The following is a 27,700-nucleotide window of genomic DNA, read 5'->3' on the forward strand; positions in this document are numbered from 1 at the left end:
TTATTTACTTTCTATGAATGCCGTAAACAAGTGGAACTAACCATAAGATCAAAAAAAATATAATAATTTAATGTCTACCATAAGAAACATGATGTGTATACGCTTGTAATAAAAATACATTTATGTGACGTTTTATTTTACATGAGAGAAAGCAAAAAAAAACAGTAATTTTCGAGTTCATACCTTACAGCTTTTTATTATCGATACTATCGTTTTTATGAAGAGAAAGAGAGAGAGAAAAGAAAGAATAATTTAAAATAAAACGATTATAGGATATATTTTTATATAATACTATTATTTTATACTATTATATATATATATATTATTATAACATATATTTTATATATTTTTATATATTTTAATTAATATTATATATTATATATTAATATTATAATAATTGATATTACAAATATATATTATTTATTTTTAGTTTATATATTGTAAATCTACTTACAAATAAGATTTCTACATTTCTATTTGTTAAATGTCAACCACTATTGTGCAATATTCCAAGCGTAAAACGTAACTTAAACGTTCGAAGGAAAAAACAAAAGTATGAATAAACTCATAATCGAAAATAGGTCACCTGTTAACTATGTAGCTAAGAGGGGCAAGGGTTAAAGGAAGAGAAAACATAAAATAAAAAAGAAATACATATCTTTACATATATCTATACACATATATATATATATATATATATATATATATATATATATATATATATATATATTTTCGTTAATGAAAACGTCGAATAAGGTCATAAAAGCATCAACAAGCAAACTCCACTCGTTTCACCTATTAAACTTAAAAACACGATGAACCTACGTTGTTGTCTTTGTGAATTGAACAGAGAAGTATAAAAAGAAAGAAATAAAGGGAGAAGAATGATAGAAAGAACATTTATTAACCTCGAACGATTTCATCGAATTTTCCCACGGCAGGAAAGTTATTATCAATGTTGTATAATCAAAAAAACAAAATTAGAAAGAAACGATTATTTTTTCTAACGCCTGTAAATAGGCAAAATTGTATTATACGTTTGTTAAACGTGTTACCTATCTGCAGGAACTAAACATTTTAAAGTTGATATAATAATATTTATGAAAATTCATTATATCTTTTTATATGTTATAGTATTTATACATGCTATGTACTTTATTCAGTGTCTATGTAATATTTAGTAATAAATAATGCAATTAGTTATTCTAAAAATTTTTTTAATTCAACGATTCGTTTGAATTAAAAATTTGAATTTTTTCTAACGCCTGCAGATAGGCAAAATTGTATTATACGTTTGTTAAACGTGTTACCTAACTACAGGGGCTAAAATTTCAAAGTTAATATAATAATATTAATGAAAAATCATTATATTATTATATGTAACAGTATTAGTCTATGAAAATTAAAAAAAAAGATAATAAAAAAGTTAGATAATATTTAAAATTTTATACTTCCGTCTAAATTGACATTATGTTCGTAGAACAAAAGTAACGTAAAAATCAGAAGAGTTCTGTCAGGAACATGAATAGAACACCGAGAAAAATGCTTCGACATTTGTGAAATGTCGCGAACAGAGTTTTTTAGCCGAAGTTCAACTTTTTCGAAATGACGTGCGTTCAATGATTTATCGTGAGAAAATGTTAAGATGATATTTTTCGTTATCACGAATGAGTTTTCTTTCGATTTTTGTGGTTTTGCAAAGATGATAAATAGACAGGAACATTTTCTAAAGATTTTTTATTTCCTTTTTTTTTTATTTTTTGAATATAAAAACGTATCGATAAGACGAAAACGATGATTCATATAAAATAATCCTATCTTTTATTTTCTCTTAGAAACTTTGAAATGTTTCGCTCCAGCAGATAGATAACACGTTTAACAAACGTATAATACAATTTTGCCTACTTACAGGCGTCAGAAAATCCAAATTTGTTCATTTAATCGAATCGTTGAATTTGGAAACGTTTAACAATCAATCTTACCGATATTTACATGTTACAAATACCACACGATTTCAAGAATAACTGATTACACTACTCATTACTGTATATTACATAAACAATGACTAAAGTGCATAACATCCAACTGGATTTTGAAAATCAATCAAATGATATCAAGCTTATATTAGTCTGGTTTAATGATACGTTACTTGTCGAGAGATTTAGAAGAGGATTTGCATTTTGTCGCGAATAATCGTTTGATTCCTATCGAATTTATCCCCATTTGAATATTTATTTCATAGTGGATATTACTTCTATTCTTATCATTCGTACCATCTTTTACACACACACACACACACACACACACAATTCTATTTATATTTATATTTAAACGATATGAATTCATTTCATTTGCATCGAATTTCAAACTAAAATTATACAAAAGGATGATTTAATTTCTCATTTAATTTTTTTTTACTTTAAAACAACATTTAAGTGAATTTATTGAAATAACAATTAAATTCAACAGATTAAATATTATTTTTAGATGTTGTGTTATGTAAGAAAATATTTCTTTAAAAGCGTTCTTTAAAATAACTAAAATTTACTTAAACTTAGATCTTAGCTTTGATAACAAACGTTAGGTGATAACTATCTTAAATCCTTTAGCAAACAAACAAAGAGAAGTGCAATGAAAGTTTCGATTCCAATGCATCTTCTCGTTGCAACGTTGATCAACGATTCGACTAGTGTCGAATCTTGTTCCCTTTGATAGTTATTCATTTTAACAAACTGAATAATAATCGTAATGCAATCTCATACGTTGGGTATAGAACATATGGTTAATGAATATTCTCCAGGGTATTATGATAAAGTCAGAGAGTGAGAGAGAGAGAGAGAGAGAGAGAGAGAGAGGGAAACTAGTAAACCAAACTTGTGCCCATTAGTTCGCTCAAATATCCAAGCATTGTCTATTAGGTTTACACAATGATGTTCCAGCATAATTTAGCTTGGTCATCCTATAAATCATTAGGCTTTGCCTTTGTATTTGATCATTTATCTAAGTCCATCGTAATTAACTCCCTTTCAATCTTCACCCATTACTACTCTCTTAGTGTTTCAGTATAATTTGTTGAATTAATATAATAATAATTACATAGGTATACTTTAATTAATGTTTTTTTATTTAAAAATTTTAGTTTTATTTGATTTTTCTATATTAAAATTATAATAATTATTAATATACTTTAATTATTATTTCATATATTATTATTGATTATATTTAAAAGGATAGAACATTTGTAACAAAAAGTATCCTTTTAATGTTCCAGTATAATTTGTAAAATAATATAATAATAATTACAAGTATACTTTAATTAATGTTTTTTTATTTAAAAATTTTAGTTTTATTTGATTTTTCTATATTAAAATTATAGTAATTATTAACATACTTTAATTAATATTTAATATATTATTATTGATTATAATTAAAAGGATAGAACATTCGTAACAAAAAGTATCCTCTTTTAGTGTTTGACTAGACTATATTATTATAGAATATAGTAGTATTATAGAATAATATAATAATAATTACACACATAGGTAAACTTTAATCAATGTTTTTAATTTAAAAATTTTTATTATATTTGATTTTTTCTATATATAACAATCATATTTTATCAATTACTATTTTTAGTTAATACATTTTTATATTATATTTAAATTGTTCTTAAGTAGAATTTTGTTTAAAACGAAATTTGAATTATTATATATATATATATGAAAATAGAGAGATTTCGTTAAATCGTTTTGATATCACAAAAAAAGAGAAAAATCGAAAATCGAAAATACTTCTTGAGATATATTTTTCCTTTACTATACTTAACGCGTCGAGGAAAATAGGAAAAAAACGACATAAAAGTAAGAAAGAGAGAAAGAGAGAGAAATAGCTTTTCTAGGAATCTAAACGTGAGTGCTCTCGTTGTACGAGAAACGTGGAATTGCTTTGGTGTCCGAACCTTGAATTGCAGTAATAAAACGTAGGTGGGTACTTGTGAGATCCATTTTCTAATATCTACCTGGGGGCGGTTCGTTCATTCGATTTACTGGACGAAAGAAACGTATTAGAATTTTTCATACATCTTTTTATTATAATTATTATCACCGTTATCATTATTATTCTTATAAACTTTGACAACAGATATGTTATATATATATATATAAAAGAAAAAACTGATTAGAAAAGAAACTTAATTTTCAGAAATTTAAAATGTCATATGTATACATATTATATATATAAAATTTATATTATATTATGTATTTATTATATATATTAATATAAAATATATATTATATGTATTAATAATATATTAATATTAATATATATAATTTTAACAAAATCTCTGTATTTTCATGTATTTTAATAATCCAAATGTTGTTTCAAAAAAATCCCACTTACGAACAAATTTTAATAAAACGTATTATTTAAAAATAATAATTGATAATATATATATAAATTTATTAATTTAATAAACAAGAAAAAGAAAATGTGAAATCTACTTTTGTTGACAAAGATTAGAAATTTGCAGAATTGATTTTCTTTCCTTTTTGTTTCTATCGTTTTCTTTGTTTGTTCAATCGTGGCTAAAAAATCCGATCTATTATAGTAATGCAACGTGCTCATCGTTCCGTAAATTTTACGAGTTTTGCTTGCATCTTGTAAAATTTCTCGGTACAGTGATGTCGACGTATAACTTTTCGTATCCCGCGTGTTTTTCAGATGATAAAATCCGATTTGTCTTTTTACTGTCTCTCATAGAACTTTCTACTTTCATTGCTATCTTTTCTATTTATTTTTTCCAATTTTGTATCAATCAATATATCTTTTATACATTTTTACACACATATATAAATGTATATATAACACAAGTCAATATTTTTATTTGAAGTAAGAGAAAAATAGAAAAATATATTTTACAAAATATTTTTTTATATTGTTTATATATAATATTTACAGCCCTAAATAAAGAAAAAAAGCCTAATTCCTATTATTTTAATATGATCAAAGTTTTGAAAACTTACTTTAAATGTATATAAAATAATGGTATACACACCAATCGTAAAATAAAAGTTAAATTTGTAAAACTTGTCTAACCTAATCGTTTGTTTTTCAACAGGTACATGGCCATAGTAAACCCATTGAGACAAAGAATGGGTCGTAGAGCAACTCTCTGTGTTGCTGTAGTCATTTGGATCGTCGGTGCAATTCTTTCCTTTCCAATGCTACTCTTTAACACAACTTACACACAAAATTTCGCTAATGGTGAAATACGAATAATATGTTATAGTGATTGGCCTAACAGAGATGACGATGGTCTTAGCTTTCAAGAATATCTGTAAGTATAATCAAATATCTGAAATCATTTCTATATTTACACGTTTACATTTCAATCAGAAAATCGATAAACAAAACATCGAATCATAGTGGCGTGAAATTTTGAAATAAAAAAATAACAAAAAATGACAATAAGAGAAAGGAGAGAGAAACCTGAATTAAACTAACAACAAGTTGGTGTATGAAAGTTCATCGTATTATGAACAACGCAGTGGAACCTCATAGAGAGGTTTGAGTTAAATGGCAAAAGGGCTTTAATGTCAACTCCACATTCTGACTGACCCTTTAACGATTTCCATCAACGAGCCACGTTAAAGGCACGCGTATTTTGCCTGTCCTTTGTCTTTGTCCAAAGAGCTTATCATTATCTGAGGAATTAAAAAATATAAAAGAAAAACCAAACATAGATCTCTCGGAATTTTTAATACTTCGTGTACAACAAACTTAACAAAAAAGATATTCATACAAAAGAAAACCTGTTTTCAAATATTTTCCTAGGAAAAAAAAAACTGATTAAATTCGAGTCAATATTTTTTAACAATTTCAATTTCAATTTCAAAAGTACAGCATTAACACGTTCCGTGCCACGTTCTTTTTACTTTTACTTGATTTGTCATTCAGGCCATTTAATTTTACTTTAATAAATAATCATTACATGTAATTATTAATTATTGTAAATATAACAATTAAACAAACTTATGTGCTGCTTGGTTCTATACTGTATTTTGTATAATGCATCAATATTTTAATAGGAATATCTTTGAATTCAATTAAATTTAATTAAATTTAGAATTAAATTCGTTATAAACAAATATATAAAATATATTTTAATAGAAATATTTTTGAATTCAATTAAATTTAATTAAATTTAGAATTAAATTTGTTATAAACATATATTTTTAGCACATTAAATAAATATGTCTAATGGTAAGTGTACCACCGGTGGTACACGTGGCACGGAACGTGTTAACAAATCAAATACTACCAATTAAAAAATCAGTTTTTAAATGTTCAAATTTAAAACAAAATAAGATGAAAAATGAACAGTGTGATTTTAGCGGGAAGATTTGAACGTTTAAAATAGGACAAAGTTGGTTGATAAAAGAAAAGTTAAAAGTACCTATTCCCTTTTCGCTTCTCGATGAACATAAAAGCAAAATTGTTCGCATGCTCGTCAGGTTCACAAAGATATTACCATCGTGACTAGTTTATGACTCTTAAACGACTCAACCTACCGGTCAGCAGCTTTATCATAAAATTCCTATCACCTATATAGACACACCATAGCATACAAGCGTTGATGGAACACCATAATGTCTATAAATCTTTCTTTTCTTTGTCCATTTTTTTTCTTTTTTTTTGTGGATGGCCCATTCATTTTCTTCATATTGTTTTATTCTGTTTTTATTATTATTATTATTATTATTATTATTATTATTATTAATAGTAATATTAGCAGTTATTATAATTAAATTTTCATATTCTTGAAGTGAAAACTTCTTTAGAATGGGTGGGATTTGAAAAAATGAAACGGAATAATATAGTGGAAAAACGAGACGACCTTAATACTATATAAGAAGAGAAAAAGATACAAACATATGATTATTTATAAGTAATCATTATTTATAAAAATATTTGATTTGCAAACATTTTTTAAATTGTTTTATTATTTACTTTCTTTGAAATTATTATAAAAATGCGCGCCTGTATGAATGCAATCCTCCAGACACACTTTGAAAATGTTGCTTGCTAGCGTCATCTGTCGGGACGGAATTTTTTTCTGCCCGAAATTTAGGCAACCCGTTATACATACGTGTATAAACAGTTTTGACTGCAAAAAAATTCCGTTCTAGTAGATAGCGCTTGCAAGCAACATTTTCAAAGTGTGTCTTAAGGGTTGCATACGAACAGGCGCGAATTTTTATAATTAAATAAATAATTACAAATTAAAAGTACAAATAATATTATAATAATCTTATATAATAAATTATCCTCGAAACTTGTTTATTTGAAGGTTTCACTTCTAACTTGCGTAATATGCACACATGTTTTTTTTTTATTATACTTTTCTACGAATATTTTTGTAATCTTTTGTTTTAATTTCGTTATGAATTTTCTTTTTCTTGAACAATTACATTGTTTCAATCTGCTTTTATTATTATTATTATTATTAATACTAATATTAGCAATTATTATAATTAAATTTTCATAATTTTTTTCTTATACTCTTCTATGAATATTTTTCCTATCTTTCGTTGTAATTTCGTTTTAAAACAAATTTTTCTTTTTTCTTTCTTTTAATAGTTTCCTATTTTTTCCTTTTTCCTTTTTCCTTTTTCCTTTTTCCTAACAACGATGAAAAATATTTATTTATGCATTCAATTCTTTCTAACTTTCTCAACGTAGCGTTTTTTTTTCTTTCTTGCCATGGCTAGTTCGCGTAACGCATTTAGGTGACACGTAATTAACTTATCGCGATTTCATTAACGCCAGAGATTATCGGCTAACTTGAAGACAACACGTGGGATGTTTTAATCGAGCGAATAATTTCAACGTTCCATCATCGGTCGACCATATTCTCACTTTAAACGCACGAATATTATTACTTCGTAATCATTTTTGTCCACCTAAACTAAATGAAACGTGAAAATATAATATGTGACAAGAGGTGTTAACTTTTGTCACGAGACAAAAATTTCAAGATAAGATATATAATCGTAGGATGTGTATATAAATCTTGATTGAAATTTTAATTAAATATCAAACGTAACAAAATTATCATAGTATTAATTATTTCGAATAAGAACGTAGCAAACTACTTATTGAAGAAATACTTCATTGAAAATTCGAAGAAATATTATTTCATTTGAAATTGTTCCGAACATAGAACCGTATCGTTAAATGTGTTTAATTAATACATCAAATTTAATTATTTGACCTTATTCTAGTTCCAAGAAATTATCTCACATTTTATTAAAATTAAATTCAATTAAATTATTATCATTTTTTATATATATAAATAAAAATTTAAATTTAATAATATTATAAAAGAATTAAATATTTTAATATATATATAATATATATATTAAAAATTATATATTTATAATATTTAAATATATATAACTAAATACCTAATACCTAAATACCTAAATGTATTATTAAAAAATATTAAAATATATATATTAATATTTTATATATTTTATATTATATATTTAATAAATATAAAAAAAAATTAAACTAAGGTAAAATAAAAAGAAAAGAAAATAAGAATAAAAAAATTGTTGTAAAGAACATTGACTTTTTGCCCCTGTGGATAGGCAACACCTTCTTACATACCTATAAACTGTGTTGCATATATGCAGGAGTTTAAAAATTCAATATATGTACACATATATAATATAATTGCATTGATTAAATAATTGAACGTTTCAAATTGCATATTGTATAAGAAATACTTATTAATTAATAAGGTAATAATTACTTACTAATTAATAAGTTATAAATTAATATTACTAATAACCAACAATAAATGATGAATTTCATAAGCTCTATTTAACAGAATCACGCACAATGACAGCCTTTACAAAGCAAAACGTGATTCTACCTCTAATCCGACAAAACGATGGATTTCCATGAGTTAGAGAGAAACTAGTTACAAACTACGTTATGTCTAAGAAACCTCACTTGTGATCACATTCGTAGTCCAACAATCTAAATTGAAATACAATTTCTTTGTAAATTCTAACTTCTTGTTTGAATTATTTTAATCTTCAAATACAAATCATTGCTAAATCATAAAAAATAAATATTTAATATAAAAACAATTTGATTTATCGATAAAAACTTATTACAAAAATACAATAGAAAATTATTTTCTAAATTAATTATTAATAAAAGAAATAAAAATACCGAAATAAAATTATTTTATTTCAATCTTCATTTAATTATTATTACAATAATATTTCCTATGCGTGTTAAATTTAATCAATAATATGTCGAATTAAATATCAAATAAAATTCTATATTACCATATTTAATTTTGTTTCGTATTTGTTAGAATAATATTTAATGTTAAACTGAAATGTATAATTTCTCAATCTTATGTATAAAATATATGATCGAATTATCTCTCCAGTGAGATTACTCATGAAATTTCTGATATTCAAGATATGGATATACGTACAAATAATCACCATTTTAATCGTTCAAATCAAATAACAATTTATCCGCGAAATACCGAAACTTCGAATAACCAGAGAATATATTCTTCTTTAATCAATAAATAATTCAAATATAACAATAACATCATCGTTACAATGAATAAAATCAATTTAACGAACGAATTGTTATTTCAATCGATTTTTTATTTAAATTATATTTGCTATATATATATATATATAATAATATATCTGTAAATATTATTTCTATTCACATTAAATTTTATATCATCCATTTTAAATAAATATATATATATTAAATGAGATTAAATTAATGCAAAAGTATGATCTTATTTCTAATGAGAGAATCCATTTATTTATTATTTAGCGATTATATCCTTAACCGACTTTAACAATCTTACAGTTTAATGATCAGTTTCGTAGGATTACAGAAAACGATCTATCCTTTTAAAAGGATATAACACAAAGATCTCTTTGAACGTTTAACTTTTACGAGGAAAAAGAAGAAGAAGGAAAAAAAAGATTAAAAAGAAATAAAATTAAAATAAAATAAAGAAAAAAAACCGAACTAAATATTTTAATTGAAAGGACATTTGCGAATATATGTAATATATTATAATATAATATTAATAATTATAAATATTAATAAATTGAAATATTAATAAAAATGTAATAATTGCCAATCGATTTTCATCTATATTTATATTTTATGTATTGTATTCATTTTCACAGATACAACGTAATCTTTATGATACTAACATATTTTCTACCAATCGGCTCGATGACCTTTACTTATGCAAGAGTTGGTGCAGAATTATGGGGTTCGCAAAGCATTGGTGAAGCTACTGCAAGACAATTGGAAAATATTCGAAGTAAACGAAGGGTACGTACAGAAAAAACAATTAATTATTAATTCTAAATAAATAAATAAATAAATGAAATAAAACAATAATACGTAAAAGATATATGACATAGATACTACTATATATGATTACTAATCATATCATTAATCAATATCATATATATAAAATAAACCAAGTAATTATATGATTATTAATTCAATCAAAAAAAAATAAAAATATATATAATAAAATATATAATAAAATATAATATATATAAATAATAAATATATATAATAATATATATAATAAAAATTTGTATAAAGAAAAAAAAATTAATATTTCAAATTTGGATAGAATTTAGGATAGATTGTTAATAGATAATAAACTAATATGGATTTTAAATGAAATTGAATAAGTAAACAAAAACAAAAAATTAATTAATCTAATTCTAAATAAATAAATGAAATAAAACATTAATACATAAAAGATATATTACATAGATATTACTGTATATGATTACTAATCATATGATTAATCAATATCATGCATAAAAAAAATTAAAGCAATCATATGATTACAATTTAATAAAACTTAAAAATAAAATGAACTTGTAATTCCTATCAAGGAAAAAAGATAAATAAATATTGAAAATTTCGATAGAATTTAGGACACATTGTTCTAGATAGTGAACTGGTATCGATTTTAAAGAATATCGAATAAACGGGGTTTAAAGGAGACGGGGAAAGGAGGGATATAGGTTTTAGTAGGTATTGAAAATATATGAGGAATATCTCGTGTGGGTAGGATGGTATCCTCTACCTTTTATCGAACATTCTAACTATGATAGTCGATCGACGACGTGTCCAAGTGAATATCACTTTAATTAGAATGAAACGAGCCACAAATCGACAAGGGGAAAGAAAAAAAAAGGGAAGGGACGAGAGAACTGAAGAAAAAGAGAAAGGGAAGAAATGAAACGGAAATGAAATGATAAAAAGAGAGAGAGAGAGAGAGAGAGAAAGAGAAAGGGAGATACAGTAAAGGAAATAAAAAAAGGAAAGTTGAGTAATCGTTGACCGCCCTTCGACATTTTGTAGCCCTCCAAAGTATATCGTACCCTCTAGAAGAGAAACTGTATAAAAGTGCTCGATTAATTAACCTTATGCAACTTCCACCCACTCATACACAACATACACACACATTGCAGCAAACACCGAACGCACGAGGCAACGTACGTTGTAAAAGGCACCACGTTAAAAAATGCCCAAGAGCATCATCAATAGTTAACAAGGATACATATATTCTAGTTCGTTTGCAAAAACCTTTTTTTATTACCATCCTACAAAAATTATTTCCTTCCTTTAACATTTTTTATTTGTTTTTTTTTTTCTTTTCTTATCATCTTGACTGCTCCATTTAATTCGGTTTTGTTTGTTTTTTTATTTCCTATTTTATTACTCGTAAAATCATTCGATTGCTACTGTGATTATTAAAAGTAATTTGTATTTTGATAAATAAAAAAAGAAAGGATTGATTACATATTAAATCAATAAAAAGAAATTAATTAATTAATTAAATTATTATAATATATTATATATTTATTTAATATATTTAATTAAATAATATAATTAATAAAATAATAAATAAAAATACTATAATAATAAAAAATAAAATAAAATTAAATAGATTAATAATATAATTAATAAAATAATTAATAAAAATAATACAATAATAATAAAAAATAAAATAATTAAAAAATATAAATAATATATTTAATATATTTAATTAAATATATTTATTTAATATTATTATTATATAATATTAATAATTCGAATATTAATAATATTCGATTTGTATAATTGACGATTTCTTATTTCTAACTCTAAGGGAATATATTTAAAATATTTCTCAGTAAGTAATTTATAATTTATAATTTATAAAAAGATTATATATTTTCTTTTTATCTTTCTTTCTTTTTAATTTTCTTTAATATTCTAGTTGTTTGTAGAAAAATTTCTTAAGCGAAAGAATTAGTAATATTTTCCAGCATTTTCTTCTTCTTCTTCTTTTTTTTATTCTTCTTTTTTTTATTTCAAGGATCGTATCAGTTAATTCACAATAAAATGAAATTTCTCGGTTAAGATCAAGTCTTTTAGCATTTGTAAAAAAAAAAAAAGGGAAAAGCCAACGCCAAGCAATCAATGTCATGATTAAAAGGCTTTTATCAGTCAATGGGTAACCGATCAAGTTCAGTTCATTGAATGAATTCATTTTCTAAAGACAAAGAGAAAAAGAAAGATAGAAAAAAGTAGAGAAAGAGAAATAAATTCTAGGATTCTAAATTCTAGAAACTCATTCTAGAAAATATTTTCTACTTTCGATACTTTGTGTTTCATTCTGTCGATAGAAAATTATATTTAATTTTGCTGTCAACAAACAAAAAACTTGTTTCGTATGACATATGAATAATAATATAATATAATAATAATTATTATTCATCAATAATTAATTATTTAATAAATAATTATGTTAATTTATAAGTGTATTTAAATTTTGTTATCCCTTACGATAGGCATTACTTCATACATCATTAAAAATATCGATCACTAACGTCATCTATCGATAAACAATTTTCTTTACCCCTTCGAGTATGCAACCCATTCTTACACGTATGTCAGAAGGGGTTGCCTATATACAGGAGACCAGAAATAAAATGATTGCATTTTTAATAATTATAAAAACACATAAACATAATAAAAAAAAATTAATATTTTAAACGGGCAACAATCTTTCCTTCAATAATTTTTCTTACTTAAAATTCCAGAGTTGAATACACGCGTAATTTCGCATCGTTTGTTTTGCCCAATTAATTTTCCATACCCCGAGAATGCATGCCATGCCATGCATGCATGCTTGTAATTTATTGCAATGCCAATTATATTGTTTGCACAATGGACAACATACCAAACAGTTATAACTATGCTATATACCAAGTTATAATAAATTCTAAAGACAAAATGCAAATATCGACACTAACGATCATATTAATCATTATTATGTAGCGTGATCGTCAAATTTGTAAACTATGAAGAGAAAATTCTATTATGTTTAATATTTTCATCACGCGAATTGCATATAATATATTATATTAAAAATAACTAAAAATAAACAATAATACAAAATAGGATAATAACATAATAGAGATGAAAATTACTATACTAAATATAGTATTATATTATATATTATATAATACTTAATATATATATAATTATAGTAATATATATATATAAATTAAACTTAATAATATTACTATTAAGTATTATTATAAATAATATTAATATTTTTAAGTTATATATATATATAGTATTATATATATTATATAATACCTAATGCTAATAGTATATATATATACTATTATATTACTCTATAATAGTATATAATTAGTATAATACTATATATATATGATTTAGTATAATATATAATACTATCATATATACTAAAGATAATATATAATATAATAATTTAATAACAATAATACCAATGAATTATAATAATAGAAATAATAATAATAATAATAATAATAATAAAGAAAAATAAATCATAGTAATAAACTAATAATAATAATAAAAAAAAAATACTAAATAAATGATAGGAAATTTTATTTTGTTTTTTAAAAAAACATTTTGTAGATAAAAGTCTAAATGCATCAGACACCAACACACACACTCAAATAGGTAAAAAGGTTTGTTGAAAGTGTAGCAGTTAGGTTTACAACGTATTGTTATCGGCGATTTGCATAATAGGAGGTGGTATAAGAGCTATCGCAGTACAATCACCATAGGCATTAAATATAGTAAGTGCAAGCAACCTTTACAGGATTTTCCTAGCGCTTTTGTAATATCTATCTCGACGTTCATCTAAGTTTATCGTTGATGCTTGAAAGCAAACGCGTAAAGGAGATCTAATTATAATTGAGTACCTAAATTTAGTATGTATACGTTTTTCAAAGTATCACGATTTATTTCCATTTTAATTATTAATGATTTTACAAAACGTATCAGACAAATTTTTAAAGCAAAATTATGAAAAACTATTACATTTATAAGTTATTTAAAAAAATTATATATAATTTTTATTATAGTTAAGTAATTAAATTTATTAAAATTTAGAATGCATCTCAAGATTTGTTTCTATTTAATATTAACGATTTTACAAATTTATTTATTATGCAGACAAATTTCAAAAACATAATTATGAACAACCATTTAAATTAAAAATAATAAAAACTAATATATATAATTTTTATTATAGTTAAGCAATTAATTAATTAATTTATTAAGATCTGCAAAGTATCTCTTTTGATTTATTTTAAATTAATTTCAACAATTTCAAGAAGAATAGTATAACAAAATATTTGTTGTATGTTTCAAAAATTTCCAAAATTTTTGCTTTTTTTTCATTAAACGTAAATGTAAAATTAAGTTGTATTTTTTTCGTGAAATTATGATAAACATGCATTACGTTTTTAAGATGAACATCTGGCGAGACAAGGGTGTGTATAACGAAACACGTTGGTCGCAGGTGCCTAACACAAAGAATACTTCTTTCATGTCGCAACCATATGCCGACCTTATTCGGTACTAGGAAAAATAATACGGAATTTTTGCGACAACTTCATAATCTATAGAAGAATGGAAAATAATCGAAAACATATATATACATATATATAATGACACTGAATTTTTATATATAAAGATATATATATATATATACGACAATCAAAAATATAGGGTGCCATTTAAAATAATAAAAGAAATACCCTTAAAAAACATTTAAAAAAAAAAAAAATTTACAAACTTTTTTTTATTGCAATGTATAGTCAATCAAAAGAATAAATAATAAAAATTTAGACAAAACATATGATAAAAAAAAGTACACAGACAATAAACACACTTTTTTCTGTACGGTTTATAAAAAAAATAAAGAGAAAGAGAGAGAGAGAGAGAGAGAGAGAGAGAAAAAGTGAGTGTTTCGTGAGTTCATCGTCGAATTTAATTTCCAGAGATGCTATGAATTTCTAAGAAGAAAGACACGTCCTCTCTTTTTCTCATCATCTTTTTATCCTTCGTTTTTGTCTTCTTCTTTTTCTTCTTCTTCCACTGTGTTTAGCAAAAAAGAATCATTGAGAAAAGACTCGTAGTTTTCTGCTATAAAAGTGGACATCATAAAACAAAAAACATCAAACAAAAAAATAAAGAGAAAGAAATAGAAATGTTATTTTGTGGTGGATCTGTTACATCAAAAGAGAAGAAATTAGATAGATCAATTTATCTTCTTTTCCTTCTTTACTCCGCCACCAAAAAAAAAAAATGATTCATTACAAGTTTAGGAGACAAAATAATATACAATTTTTTTTATTTTACTTCAAAAAAAAAAAAAAAAAGAATTATGCCAATAAATTGATCTATTAAAATTTATACAATTTTATTTTTACATTTGGATAGAATATTAATATGTTTTTATATTCAATATAAAATAAAAATTAATATATATATATATATATATTATATATATATAATTTTATAATTTTATAATTATATTAATAACTATAATTTTTATTATAGTTAAGCAATTAAATAATAAATTTATTAAGATATTCAAAGTATCTCTTTTGATTTATTTGAAATTAATTTCAACAATTTCAAAAAGGATAGTATAAAAAAGAAATTTTTTGGTAAGTTTCAAAACTTTCCATTATATTAATAATATATAATAATTTTATAATAGATTAGTATTTTATACTAGATTAATATTATTATTATTAATATAATAATAATATAATATATAAATAAAAATTAGTCAATATTTGATATACTAATATTTTATTATAATTATGGAATATTTATTTTACCCCTACAGATAAACAATCTCCCATTATACGTTTGTATGAACATCTATACCCTAAAGAATAAAAAGAAAAAAGTTGCTTATTGATAAATAATGTTAGCAATCATTATTTTAAACGGTGTATAGAGTGATGCCTATCTCTAGGGGTGACCAATTTAAATACAAACATACACAATTTGATCAAATATTGACCGATTATAAATAAAAACAAAAATTTCTCAACGAGTTAAAGGTAACGAACAAAAAAATGTGAGAAAGAAATAAGAGTAAGAAAAAGAACAAGAAAAAGAAAAAGACAGAATGATGTAGAAAGTGTGAGAAAGGATAAGACGAAATTGAGTATAACTATATCTAGAAAGGTTCGTACCGTTGTTCAGGTACTACCACCAACCTCTATTGGATTTCGATTAAGCGACAAAGGATCCTACTGTATATACGTGAAACCAGTTTCTCTACTCCGGAACACAACCAACATTCACTAGAATGAACCACAGTTAGACGAAGAGAATGTAACATATATATACGACGTTCACACAGTTATACAAGTTCGATTCCTAAAGGAAAGACAGATTGAACGAGAACTCTATGGTAAGGGTTAAATGGCAGAGCATTATAGAACGTATTTGCTTTGTCGTGGTCGTTAGATAGTATATGAACATATAATCCCGTTTCCGTGAAATCAGTCTAATTTCTAAACACTTCAAATGATAATCAACCAAATTTTAAAATGGTAATAACAATGTTTTATTCTCCCTTTTTTAACCTGACGAACGAAATAAATTATTGGACGAAATATTCTGCTCATGGGATTTGTTTTTGTTTTGTTTTCATTCGCTAGGGCTCATCGATGAATCGTTTTGAAAAAAAAAAGAACAAACATTTCGAGATTTTTTAAGAATTAAAATTTGATTTATTTCTCATCTATCTTTCTCTTGTATCCCTCGCCAAGTCATTTGTCAGAATCAGCTAAGAAAAACCTGAACGATTCGAGAAAAAAGAGAGAATTTTTATGGCAAGTTATCTTGAACGATTTTAAACGAGAAATTACCAGCAACTTTTAAAGAAAAATCTAGTACATATTACATTTAGTCCTACAATCCAAGTTCGTTCGCAATCTACTTACTCGACTCTTAAAAGTTGGATCAATGCCAAGATATTAAATTTATCTTGTTCGAAAGATGAAAAATTCTACTCCTACGAAGCTCTTTCAATTTTACAGATAAAGAAATATATATGAGGATTTTATCGTTGAAGTAATAAACAAGAATTGTCGATTGTCCACTTTGTAAATTACTAAATGTCGATTGTAATATTAATAAGAAGAAATGACAAAATTAAATATAAGAAGAATTTAATTTTGTCGATAATATTAGTTTCTATATGTGTATGTCGATAAAACAGTTTTTTGTAGCCCCTGTATGTAGGCTTTTTTGTATTACACGCGCGTACGAATGATTGTCTACTATCAAGGGGTAAAAATTATATATATAAATAATATAATTATATAAATAAATAAATAATAATATAATAATATAAATATAGAATAAAATAAATATATATAACTGTTTTATTGTAAATTATGAAAGATGGTAAAAATCAAACGCATAAATATCAAAAAAAAAAAAAAAAAATATATATATATATATATATATATATTATATATGAAAAAGATAAGAATAAATAGAGTAAAATAATAACTGTAATGTTCCGTTGGAATATTCTCACGTGAGAAAGCAGGAAATATCTGTGCACATTGGGCGTACAACGAGAGTACTTTAAGTTTCTCTAGTGGAGTACCAAAGATAATGGGAGTTTTACTACTGCGATATATACTTCGTGTATACAGAAGTCATCTCTTCGTGTAAAAGTGCGTCTCTGTCTCGACGAATATTCAATGAAAAAATGACAAGATATAAAAACTGTTTCATTAAAATTTCATTCTCTTCTACTACCATTCTTTCTATCTCTAAAAATATAAAATGCATATATAATATATTTAAATTCGGAAGTGATACCAGTGTGTGTTCTATGCATTTTTATGTAAAAAAATTATATTTCTGTATATACATAGTACAATTTTTTTTGCCTTGTAAAATATTTAAAATAAACCTTTTAGTCAAAAAAAAAAAAATCTATAACTTTCTAACGTTTGAAAGGAAACAAATGAAAAAAAAGAAATAATCAATCTCATATCTAACAATAAAAAAAACTAAATAATAAAAATAATAATAAAATCGAAATCGAAGTAATAATATAATGTTAAGTACATAATACATTTATTTGAAGATAAAATTGGAATAAAACACATACTGGACATTAAAGAGAGAAATCCTATTTAATTTAAGTTGAGAACATAAACCATTGGTTAAACGTAGAACAAACATAGATTTCGAGATAAATGAGATAAACGAGTTACTTTCAAGATCTATACATATACAAATAAGAGAAGAGATGTTAAGAGGAGGAGGTGGAAGAGATAGAAGAGGTTTAGATGTAATAGTAAACGATGAGGAAGGGAAAATGGAGGATGAAACGGTCTTCGCTCCTAACCACCGACGACAAAATAGTTTTCCCTATGGACGAAAACCACAGGACCGCAAAAGCTATCGGAATACGGCCCAATTTCGACGATCTCTCTCTCTCTCTCTCTCTCTCTCTCTCTCTCTCTCTCTCTCTCTCTCTCTCTCTCTCTCTCTCTCTCTCTCTCTCTCTCTCTCTCTCTCTCTCTCTATTACCTATAAAATGTAAAAGTTTAACAATAACATTGAAAGATCGAATTATTTAATTCCAACTAAATTTCAATAATTATAATAATGATAATGAATAAAGCTGATTTATTGAGAAGGGATCATTGTTTTGAAACCTCTTTTTAAATGATATTTTATATAAATCTGTTAATAATAATGTATTATCATTATTTACAATAAAATATCAATATTTAATATTATTCAAATATGATGGTTAGCATTTAATTAACGAAATATTATAAACCAAATTAATAATAGAGAGTATTATGATAATTAAATGGTAATATTAACGATTGAAATAATAATATCGATTTTTAGTATACATCCAAGAGTATATAATTAAAGACGATTACTTAAAAAAAAAGACGAATTGGTTAAAAAAAAAAAGTTTCTTTTATATTTAATTATAAATTACAAAAGAGGCAATCGTTTCTACTTTATAAACGTTCCATAAACGACAAAGCACGTACCTACGTAGATATTCTCGTTTAAAACGGAACTTCGTTAATATTCTTGCCTTACCATCCAAGAAATTAGAATTACTTGAAATTCTACAAGAATGAAATGGTTAAGAGAACGTTTATTATTATTATTATTATTATTTTACGGAAAATCTACAGAAAATTGACGAAATATCACAAAGGAATAATTGCGTTCGATTAAAAGTATAATAAATTGCAAAAGAAATAAAATATTGGAACGAATATTTGTTCCACTTTAGGACAATACTAATCGATTTTTGTTTTTTTTCTTTTTTTTAACCAGGTCGTGAAGATGATGATCGTAGTGGTGGTAATATTTGCAGTCTGTTGGTTACCACTACACGTATATTTCATTGTAACATCGTACCTGCCAGAAATCACTAAGGAATCCTACATCCAAGAATTATTTCTTGGTATTTACTGGTTAGCCATGTCTAATAGCATGTATAATCCTATCATTTATTGTTGGATGAATTCCAGGTAAACATAAAATATCCATATTACAATATAAATATTAATTTGGAACAAACTTGATTAAAATTTAATATTATACCTTTATTCGTTTAGATTCCGTCGTGGTTTCATACAATTTTTTTCATGGTGTCCATGGGTGCGGGTCACCCCAGAACCATCTTTATCCCGTTCAGAAGCAGTTACATCGCGATACAGTTGCACCGGAAGTCCCGAAGCTAATTCAAGGATACCACGGAACGGTACGTCCTCGTGCACATCCTTGGATCATCCTTGCACGTCAACTTCAACGACACCAAGAAGCGAATCCTATACAGAAACACAAGACGGAATAGATTTATCGTATTCTAAACATTCACAAGAGTCACGAGAATTTTCCATTGATTTGCACAATCTTTCATTTATTTAACAATCAAATGCAATTCGTTAACAAATCAAGATATTAGAATATAATATTTTTAATTGTTATTATTATTTAATGTATTTTATAAGAACTTTCGTTTTTAATATTTCTTATTCTCTTTTAAAAATCAAATATTTTATTATTATTTATCTACGTTAGGAAAATTATATTGTATAATTCATTTTTCTTTGTAAAAATTAAGATCTGCTCACAACGATTAATCGACACTTTATATTTTTTATCTTTTATATATTCTTTCAACATTTTTTCTCTTTCAAGTTACAATTTATATCGAATAGATGATTATGTTTAACAAATAAGCAAGAGAGAATGATCATTTAAATTTCATACTTTTATATATATATACATATATATTTAGTTATCTTTTATTACATAAAAGAAAGAAAATGCGTTTGAGATCAAAAGCTGAGTAAAATAGACGATAGAGACGGAAAAGATTCAAATTTCCAATTTTCCTCTTATTTCCCAAGAGAACAATACTCGTGAAATAGAAAATACGTAAGGGAAATACTTTATTTTTTTTCCTATGTTTCCCATGAAATATATTACCATATATACGTATAGCTATTATTTATTGGGCCAGTATTTTTTAACATTAGTTTGATCAATATTCTAAATAAATGATCAGTATGAACTCATTATCAATATTTACAAATATTTATGTATACAGGGTGGGTCACCACATTTTACCACCTTGATTTACGTTTTTATTATTACGCATAGCAGACAATGTTTCACATGGAGTTGAATGGCTTTAAAAGGGGCTCATACTGATTGTACTTTTTTTTTTAGGTGGACGTGTCAAGGACATATGAAGGTCATTAATGTTTTTTTAAATGGAATCATATATTTTTTATTGCATCAATTGATGCTCTTTCATATTATTTACAAAAAAGTATTAACCTATTTATGTAAAAAAATTATTACTTTAGGAGATATTTTAATTTTTGTCTATTTACAAAAAAGATTCAATATGGCGACCATTTGCATCAGAACACTTTCTGAATCGAGAAATTAATGACTCATTAACGTTTCTTAATGTATCTTATGTTATTTCCTTGCATTCATTGACGACACGATCCCTTATATTGGCCATTGTAGTCGGAGGCTCAGCGTTAACTTTATTTTTTAAGAAGCCCCATAAGAAAAAGTCGAGTGGCGTTAGATCTGGTGACCTAGCCGGAAAATGAAAAAGTTGTCTCTTTGAGTGAGAGCCCAATTACAAAATTCTAAACGTTTATAACAGTCATTTGCGGTCAGTTCTTGAACCTTTGATACATGATATGAATGGTATTTGTGCTTTCTCAGTATGCGTAAAATGCTTTTGCGGCTAATTCCAGCTTGTCTTTCGATTTCGCGAGAGCTAACGGATAGATTTATCGTAACTGCGGCTAACACTTCCCAAATCGTTGGATAGAACGGGGTGGGCCCATTCATTTTCCATTAAGAAACGTTAATGAGTCATTAATTTCTCGATTCAGAAAGTGTTCTGATGTAAATGGTCGCCATATTGAATCTTTTTTGTAAATAGACAAAAATTAAAATATCTCCTAAAGTAATAATTTTTTTACATAAATAGTTTAATACTTTTTTGTAAATAATATGAAAGAGCATCAAATGATGCAATAAAAAATATATGATTCCATTTAAAAAAACATTAATGACCTTCATATGTCCTTGACACGTCCACCTAAAAAAAAAAGTACAATCAGTATGAGCCCCTTTTAAAGCCATTCAACTCCATGTGAAACATTGTCTGCTATGCGTAATAATAAAAACGTAAATCAAGGTGGTAAAATGTGGTGACCCACCCTGTATATACTGACTATCTATATAATTTTAAATAATAATTCAATTTGTTTCTAATCATTAGAACAAATAAAATTATAAACCCTTTCGCTACTGCATACTTTCACTCCAAATAAATTCGCTCGGACTTATCATCCCTATTTGAATTATAGGAGGCCTTTTACAGCGAACGACCCCCATATATGTGTTGCTGGAAACAAAAGAATTAAATATTAAATTAAAAATGTTTAAAAATACCGACCAAATAAATATACAATGTATACACATATAAATTTTGATTTGCATTATATTTTCAACGAAACAAAAAAAGACACAAAAATTATAATTTCTTTCTATTAAACAATATCATAAGAAAGTACAAAATAGACAAAAGAAAAACTTGAGTATATCGTTTAACAGGCACGGTTAGAATACCGCTGCATCTACAATCGAGAGGAGAAGGAAATGAACGATTTTTGGAACATCAAATTCGTGGAAGAAGATGGAGAAATACTCAAGAAAGGGGACACGTTTCCTGACAAGACGAGGAGATGATTACTAATACTTCAAATCCTTTGCAACAACAGCAGCAGCAACAAAAACAACAACAACAACAACAACGAGTGCATACTTGGATATGAAGGGATTTATATTCCAAAAATAATATATTATGGCACGCATAACTTTCTAATCCAGTTCTACGTTATGGCTGAAAACCAAACGTAAATTTGTGAACAAATCTTAATCTTATCTTCTTCTTATCATCCATTATTGGAATGCTATCTTCTTCCTATCCATGATATTATTATTTTTATTTTAAAACTACTTATGGTCAAAACAACGAGTTTATTCTATGTCACGATTAACACATTTCCAATTGCAATCCTTTATTTTAATTAATTAATGTTGCTATGCCATCGTCTCGTCAATCCAATGCTTGTCGATCATGCTTGAGAATAAAAAAGAATTTAAACAAATAAAAATATATAAGATAAATGGACCAATACATTTACTATACTTTCCGTAAAATGAAAGAAATAAAAAATCTTTTTCTAAGATGAAAATTAAAAAAGAAAAAAGAAAAAAAATGCATACACACACACACACACACACACACACACACACACATACGTACGTACTTACATATGTACATACAATCGACGTTAGTTGAGAGGATATGTGAGAATATTTGTTGTAGCTTTATCTATTTAATCTGTTAGAGTGATGAAAGAAAATGTTTCATTATGTACCTAATCTACTCGTTCCTACCGTACATGCATACATTAAATACATACATATAAATACATTCATACATATATTCTAATAGCCAAACTGATGTTGACAAATGTATATTTGTAATCAAGCCAGACGTAATTCTCTTAACGAGAACATCCATTATTAAACAATAAATCACTAATTTATTTTTTGCTATCGATAAGATAAATTATTTTCGAAACAAATTATTAGCTATTAAGTTCAATGACGAAATTCTTTTCCTTTTTTTTATATAAATCCTTGATTATTATCCTGACATTAAATAAAATATAAAAGGGGTTCATATATATATATATCTTCTTACTTTTCTATATTTCATGCATAAAAAATAAAATACTAAATTTAAAATAGAAAATATCGATAGGAAAATAAAATATTGAATGAAATTTAAGTTTGATATTTGTTTAAAAAAAATAAATTTATAATTTTTATCTTATTGTTAGTCGAAAAGTATTTAAAGTTATCGATACTAGTCACGCACGAGAAATCAAACAAATGTAATTAAGACTCTTATAATTATAGTTATAATAACGTCAAATTAAAATAATCGAAATAAAACACACGGACATAACAATTATTAAAGAAATATACTCGAAAATGAAGCTTTATTTATAGAAGCAAAGAAACAAACATTAAATAAAATAAAAAACATTCAATTATTATAATAGAGCAAAAAAAAAAATACTCTGGGAAAACCAAACGCTTTTTAAACATTACGAATTGTACATAGTTAATATTATTAATTATTAATCATTGTAATTAAATTATGTAAGAAACAAAAATCGAAATGGAGAATAATTAAATGAACAAATTATAAAATAAAATGACATTTATTTCAAATATCGCGAGAAAACAAATATACGACATTGTTTTTAATATATTTTTATTAGTTTTGTTCTTCGACGAGTATCGATACAAGCAAATTAAATCAAAAGAATAGAAAAAAAGAAAGAAAGGACTTAGAAGAAAAAATCATTTTTAAAATTAAAATACTTTACGTGATGGACCATGAATCATGATCTTTCTTCGATAAAGAAACAAAATGGTACACGATAAGAAAAATTTTCAAAATTTCATCTCTTTCTACCTCTTATTATTAATTCATTTTTACAATTTTCCATTGTATAATTAAATAATAAAAAATATAAGAGAAGGAAGAGATGCAAAAAATAGTATAGACGTACATCATTAATTAATTTCATATAATACATATAACGATTGCACGATATCTTTAAACAAATACTATTTATATGTAATATTACATTGTGCACATTGTATGCATTGCTGGTGTTGTAACGAAATAAGAGATCTCCTGAGAAGATGATTACAACAACAACAAGAATAACAAAATAAGATATATGAAATTTAACGTGACATTCAAATAAATTATTAGATTTAATAATCACTTCTCTCTCCCACTCTCTCTCTCTCTCTCTCTCTCTCTTTCTTTCTTTCTTTCTCTCTCTCTCTCTCTTTCTCTCCTAGGATCTGTGATTCTAGAAGATACATTTAATAAAAGATAAAAAATAAGAAACGATGTCAAGAATATTACATTGATACCATAAATGTGTCCAATGATAAAGCAATGCAGAATATAATTGTATACGCATTGTTATATTATACATACATATGTATGTATATATATGTATATATACATATAAATATAATGTTATGTATTCTGCTATTGATTGTATCCTGGAAGATGCATTAATAAAAGTTCCATATTTTTTAAATCGCTATTATATGAATTATAAATCTTCTACTTACGTACATATTTCCCTATTGATTTTTTCTAAACTTTCCTTAGAATTTTACGAATCGAATCGTATCTCTATGAGTCCTTTATGCCTATTAATGTCGTCCCAATAACAGCAAGAAAACGTTGCTTTATTCATTTTATCAGTGTATATTATTCCCTAAAAAATAATTAAATTAAACCATTATTGTTTTTATTAAAACCCTTAACTGATTATTAATAAGTAAATCATAATAAAAAAAAATGAATTGATTTAAAAATTTGTTAATAAAGTAAATGTGAAATTTATTTGTATTTCTTTTAAAATGTATTTATATAGATTCTATAAATAAATATTAAATATATATGATAAATGAAATAAAGAAATAATTAAAATCCTTACATTTAAATGGTCCATTTCATGTTGAACGATTCTCGCAGTCCAACCTTTGAACCTTACAGTAAATTGTTCTTTCAACTCATTAAGAGCCGTAATTTCAACTTCTCTTGCTCTGGGTACTTCTGCAGTGTAACCTCGAACACTAGCACATAGTTCGGGAAAGGTAATTAATTTATGATCAATAATTCGAATTTTAGGATTAATAAATACTTGTAATGGTACTATTTCCATTTCACGAATTTTACTTATTTCTTCACCAACTTCTTTTAAATATTGTTCGTTAACATGTATCATAAAAACTTTCCATGGTAAACCAATTTGACAGGCGGATAATCCAACAGTATTATAAAGTTTCATAACTCTTTTCATTTGTTCTAATGCCTGTTAAAAAATATTATTTTATATTAATAATTCGTTTTAATTATAAATTATAAGATAAAGTATTAAATAATATATAATTATAAATAAAAGTTTAAATGAATATAGAAAAAAATGAACTTTTCTATTAAATTATTTTATTAATTAAATAATAAATATAAAAAGGGAAAAAAGAGAAACTCACAAGTTTAAATTGAAACTTGTCGATAACTTCGGGATTTACCGGCAAAGTTGGCGCGCGTAAAACAGGGTCGCCAATTTGAGTAACATGAAAATAAGGAGGTTTACTTTCCGTCTGATAAACATATTTTCTGAATGCACGCCTTATTCTTCTCAGATAACCAAACGATCGTATATTATTTTTCCAAGATGGAAAAATCGTACCAATTCTTTTAGCAGGAACAACAATATTGAACATTGTTTTTAATATTTATTAATAATAAATTTATCTAACTATAATTTAGGTTACGTACTGTGCACTGCACGATGAGACTAATTTTAAGTTTGCCCTCCTGTTCTACTACTAGCGCCATCTACTTCAAGGCGCTAAAATTTGAATGTTCAAAACAATGTAAATTAGGATAAAAAAATACTTCTCCAAATTTTGGTGTATTAATAGTATATTACTCACCTAGGGAGGTAAAGTAAGAAATGTCTCAGAGTACATGTAATATTACATGTAAATAATAAAAAATCAATTACATGTACTCTGAGGCTTTCTTATTTACTGCCCATGGTGAGTATACATTTTTTCTGCTCGACGTAGGCGGAAAGCGGCAACTTCGTTTTGAACAGCGGGAGAAAAGTTGGCGCTTTTCGCCCGGAGGAAGAAAACAAGTTTTTTGTTCTTCTTCTTCTTCATTTTAAAATGTGTAAAGTTTTTTGTCTGAATTTATTTACTTCCTAAATCCAATAGCAATGGTTAAAAATGAATAAAAATGTTCTATAATGTTGCGATTAAATATTGCACGGGTATAAAATATTTTATGGAGATAAATACCATCAATGAAATCAACCATCACAATCGCACGACCTATTTAAAATTAAGTAAACAATTCAAAGGAAAATAAGAAGATAAATTAAGTGAATTGATTGTAATGGGGGAACTTGTGACAATAAAAATTTATTTTAAGCCCTGCATAGTATAATAATCTTTTGCATGCAGAATTTAATTCTTTATTAGAATCCAGTAAGAAAATTAAGCATTTCATTTAAAAATATAACGTTTACCTTGATATTTCACTAAAAAAGTGTCTTAAAAAAAGTTTCATTTACCATTACATTTGTCCTTTTTCTTTCTGACTTCTACGATGTCAGAAGTGCGAAAAAAGTTGCTAAGTTGTCTACTGCAAGAAAAATAGAAGCAATAATGTATATATGTAATATAAAAACATTGTATGCTAAAAATGCACAAATAAAATTCAGTATGTTTGTAAAAAATGTGCTCAATACATATGACCGTCAAATTGACAGGTGTTCGTAAATATAGGTAGATAAAAAAACACTCGTAAATCTAAGATAACTATACAGGATACATTGTTTTATACAATATATATTTTACAAGTTATTTTGAATTTTCATTCTTCCTATGAATTCACATAACATAAAAACGTTCTAAAAACTTTCTAAAACATTTCTTGAAAAGCTTTAAACCTTTCAAAAAGGTTTCTAAAAATCTTTCTACAAGGTGAAAATGTTCGCGTTCAGAAACTTACAAAAGATTACTCTATCAGTAATTG

At 25.3% G+C, this 27,700-nt stretch overlaps 2 protein-coding genes across 6 annotated transcripts in view; one reads left to right on the forward strand and one right to left on the reverse strand.

The window, feature by feature from the left end:
* Positions 1 to 22,734, forward strand: part of LOC107067592 (tachykinin-like peptides receptor 99D) — a 92,725-nt gene extending 69,991 nt beyond the window's left edge. The window contains exons 3-7 of one of the 2 annotated variants that reach the window (XM_089179794.1): positions 5,117 to 5,335; positions 10,245 to 10,395; positions 19,774 to 19,970; positions 20,058 to 20,203; positions 22,594 to 22,734. In XM_089179794.1, the coding sequence (XP_089035920.1) occupies positions 5,117 to 5,335; positions 10,245 to 10,395; positions 19,774 to 19,970; positions 20,058 to 20,203; positions 22,594 to 22,712 (832 nt within the window). In that variant the 3' untranslated portion in view covers positions 22,713 to 22,734. The other variant, XM_089179793.1, reaches the window with a different exon arrangement.
* On the reverse strand, positions 20,025 to 26,469 carry LOC107067594 (peptide deformylase, mitochondrial). 4 transcript variants are annotated; one of them, XM_015323241.2, is made up of 4 exons: positions 26,146 to 26,469; positions 25,587 to 25,964; positions 25,216 to 25,364; positions 20,025 to 20,270 (listed from the first exon to the last, which is right to left on the reverse strand). In XM_015323241.2, exons 1-3 carry the CDS (start codon positions 26,377 to 26,379, stop codon positions 25,260 to 25,262), a joined length of 717 nt encoding a protein of 238 aa, XP_015178727.2. In that variant the 5' UTR covers positions 26,380 to 26,469; the 3' UTR covers positions 20,025 to 20,270; positions 25,216 to 25,259. The 4 variants fall into 4 exon arrangements, with proteins under 4 accessions (XP_015178727.2, XP_015178728.2, XP_015178731.2 ...); XM_015323242.2 differs by having other exon boundaries at positions 20,130 to 20,270; positions 25,220 to 25,364; XM_015323245.2 differs by lacking the exon at positions 20,025 to 20,270 and adding an exon at positions 24,908 to 25,143 and having other exon boundaries at positions 25,220 to 25,364.
* Positions 26,470 to 27,700: the final 1,231 nt, after the last annotated feature.

Source organism: Polistes dominula, unplaced genomic scaffold (genome assembly GCF_049000335.1).
Source record: "Polistes dominula isolate Pdom_NZ unplaced genomic scaffold, Pdom_raw_medaka contig_27, whole genome shotgun sequence".
Classification (NCBI taxonomy): domain Eukaryota; kingdom Metazoa; phylum Arthropoda; class Insecta; order Hymenoptera; family Vespidae; genus Polistes; species Polistes dominula.

Coding starts and splice junctions, on each gene's coding strand:
- LOC107067594 (XM_015323241.2), bottom strand. CDS start 26,379: ATGTTCAATATTGTTGTTCCTGCTAAAAGAATTGGTACGATTTTTCCA. Junction 25,965..26,145: donor ACAAGTTTCAATTTAAACTT/GTGAGTTTCTCT, acceptor ATTTTTTAACAG/GCATTAGAACAAATGAAAAG. Junction 25,365..25,586: donor ATGAAATGGACCATTTAAAT/GTAAGGATTTTA, acceptor ATTATTTTTTAG/GGAATAATATACACTGATAA.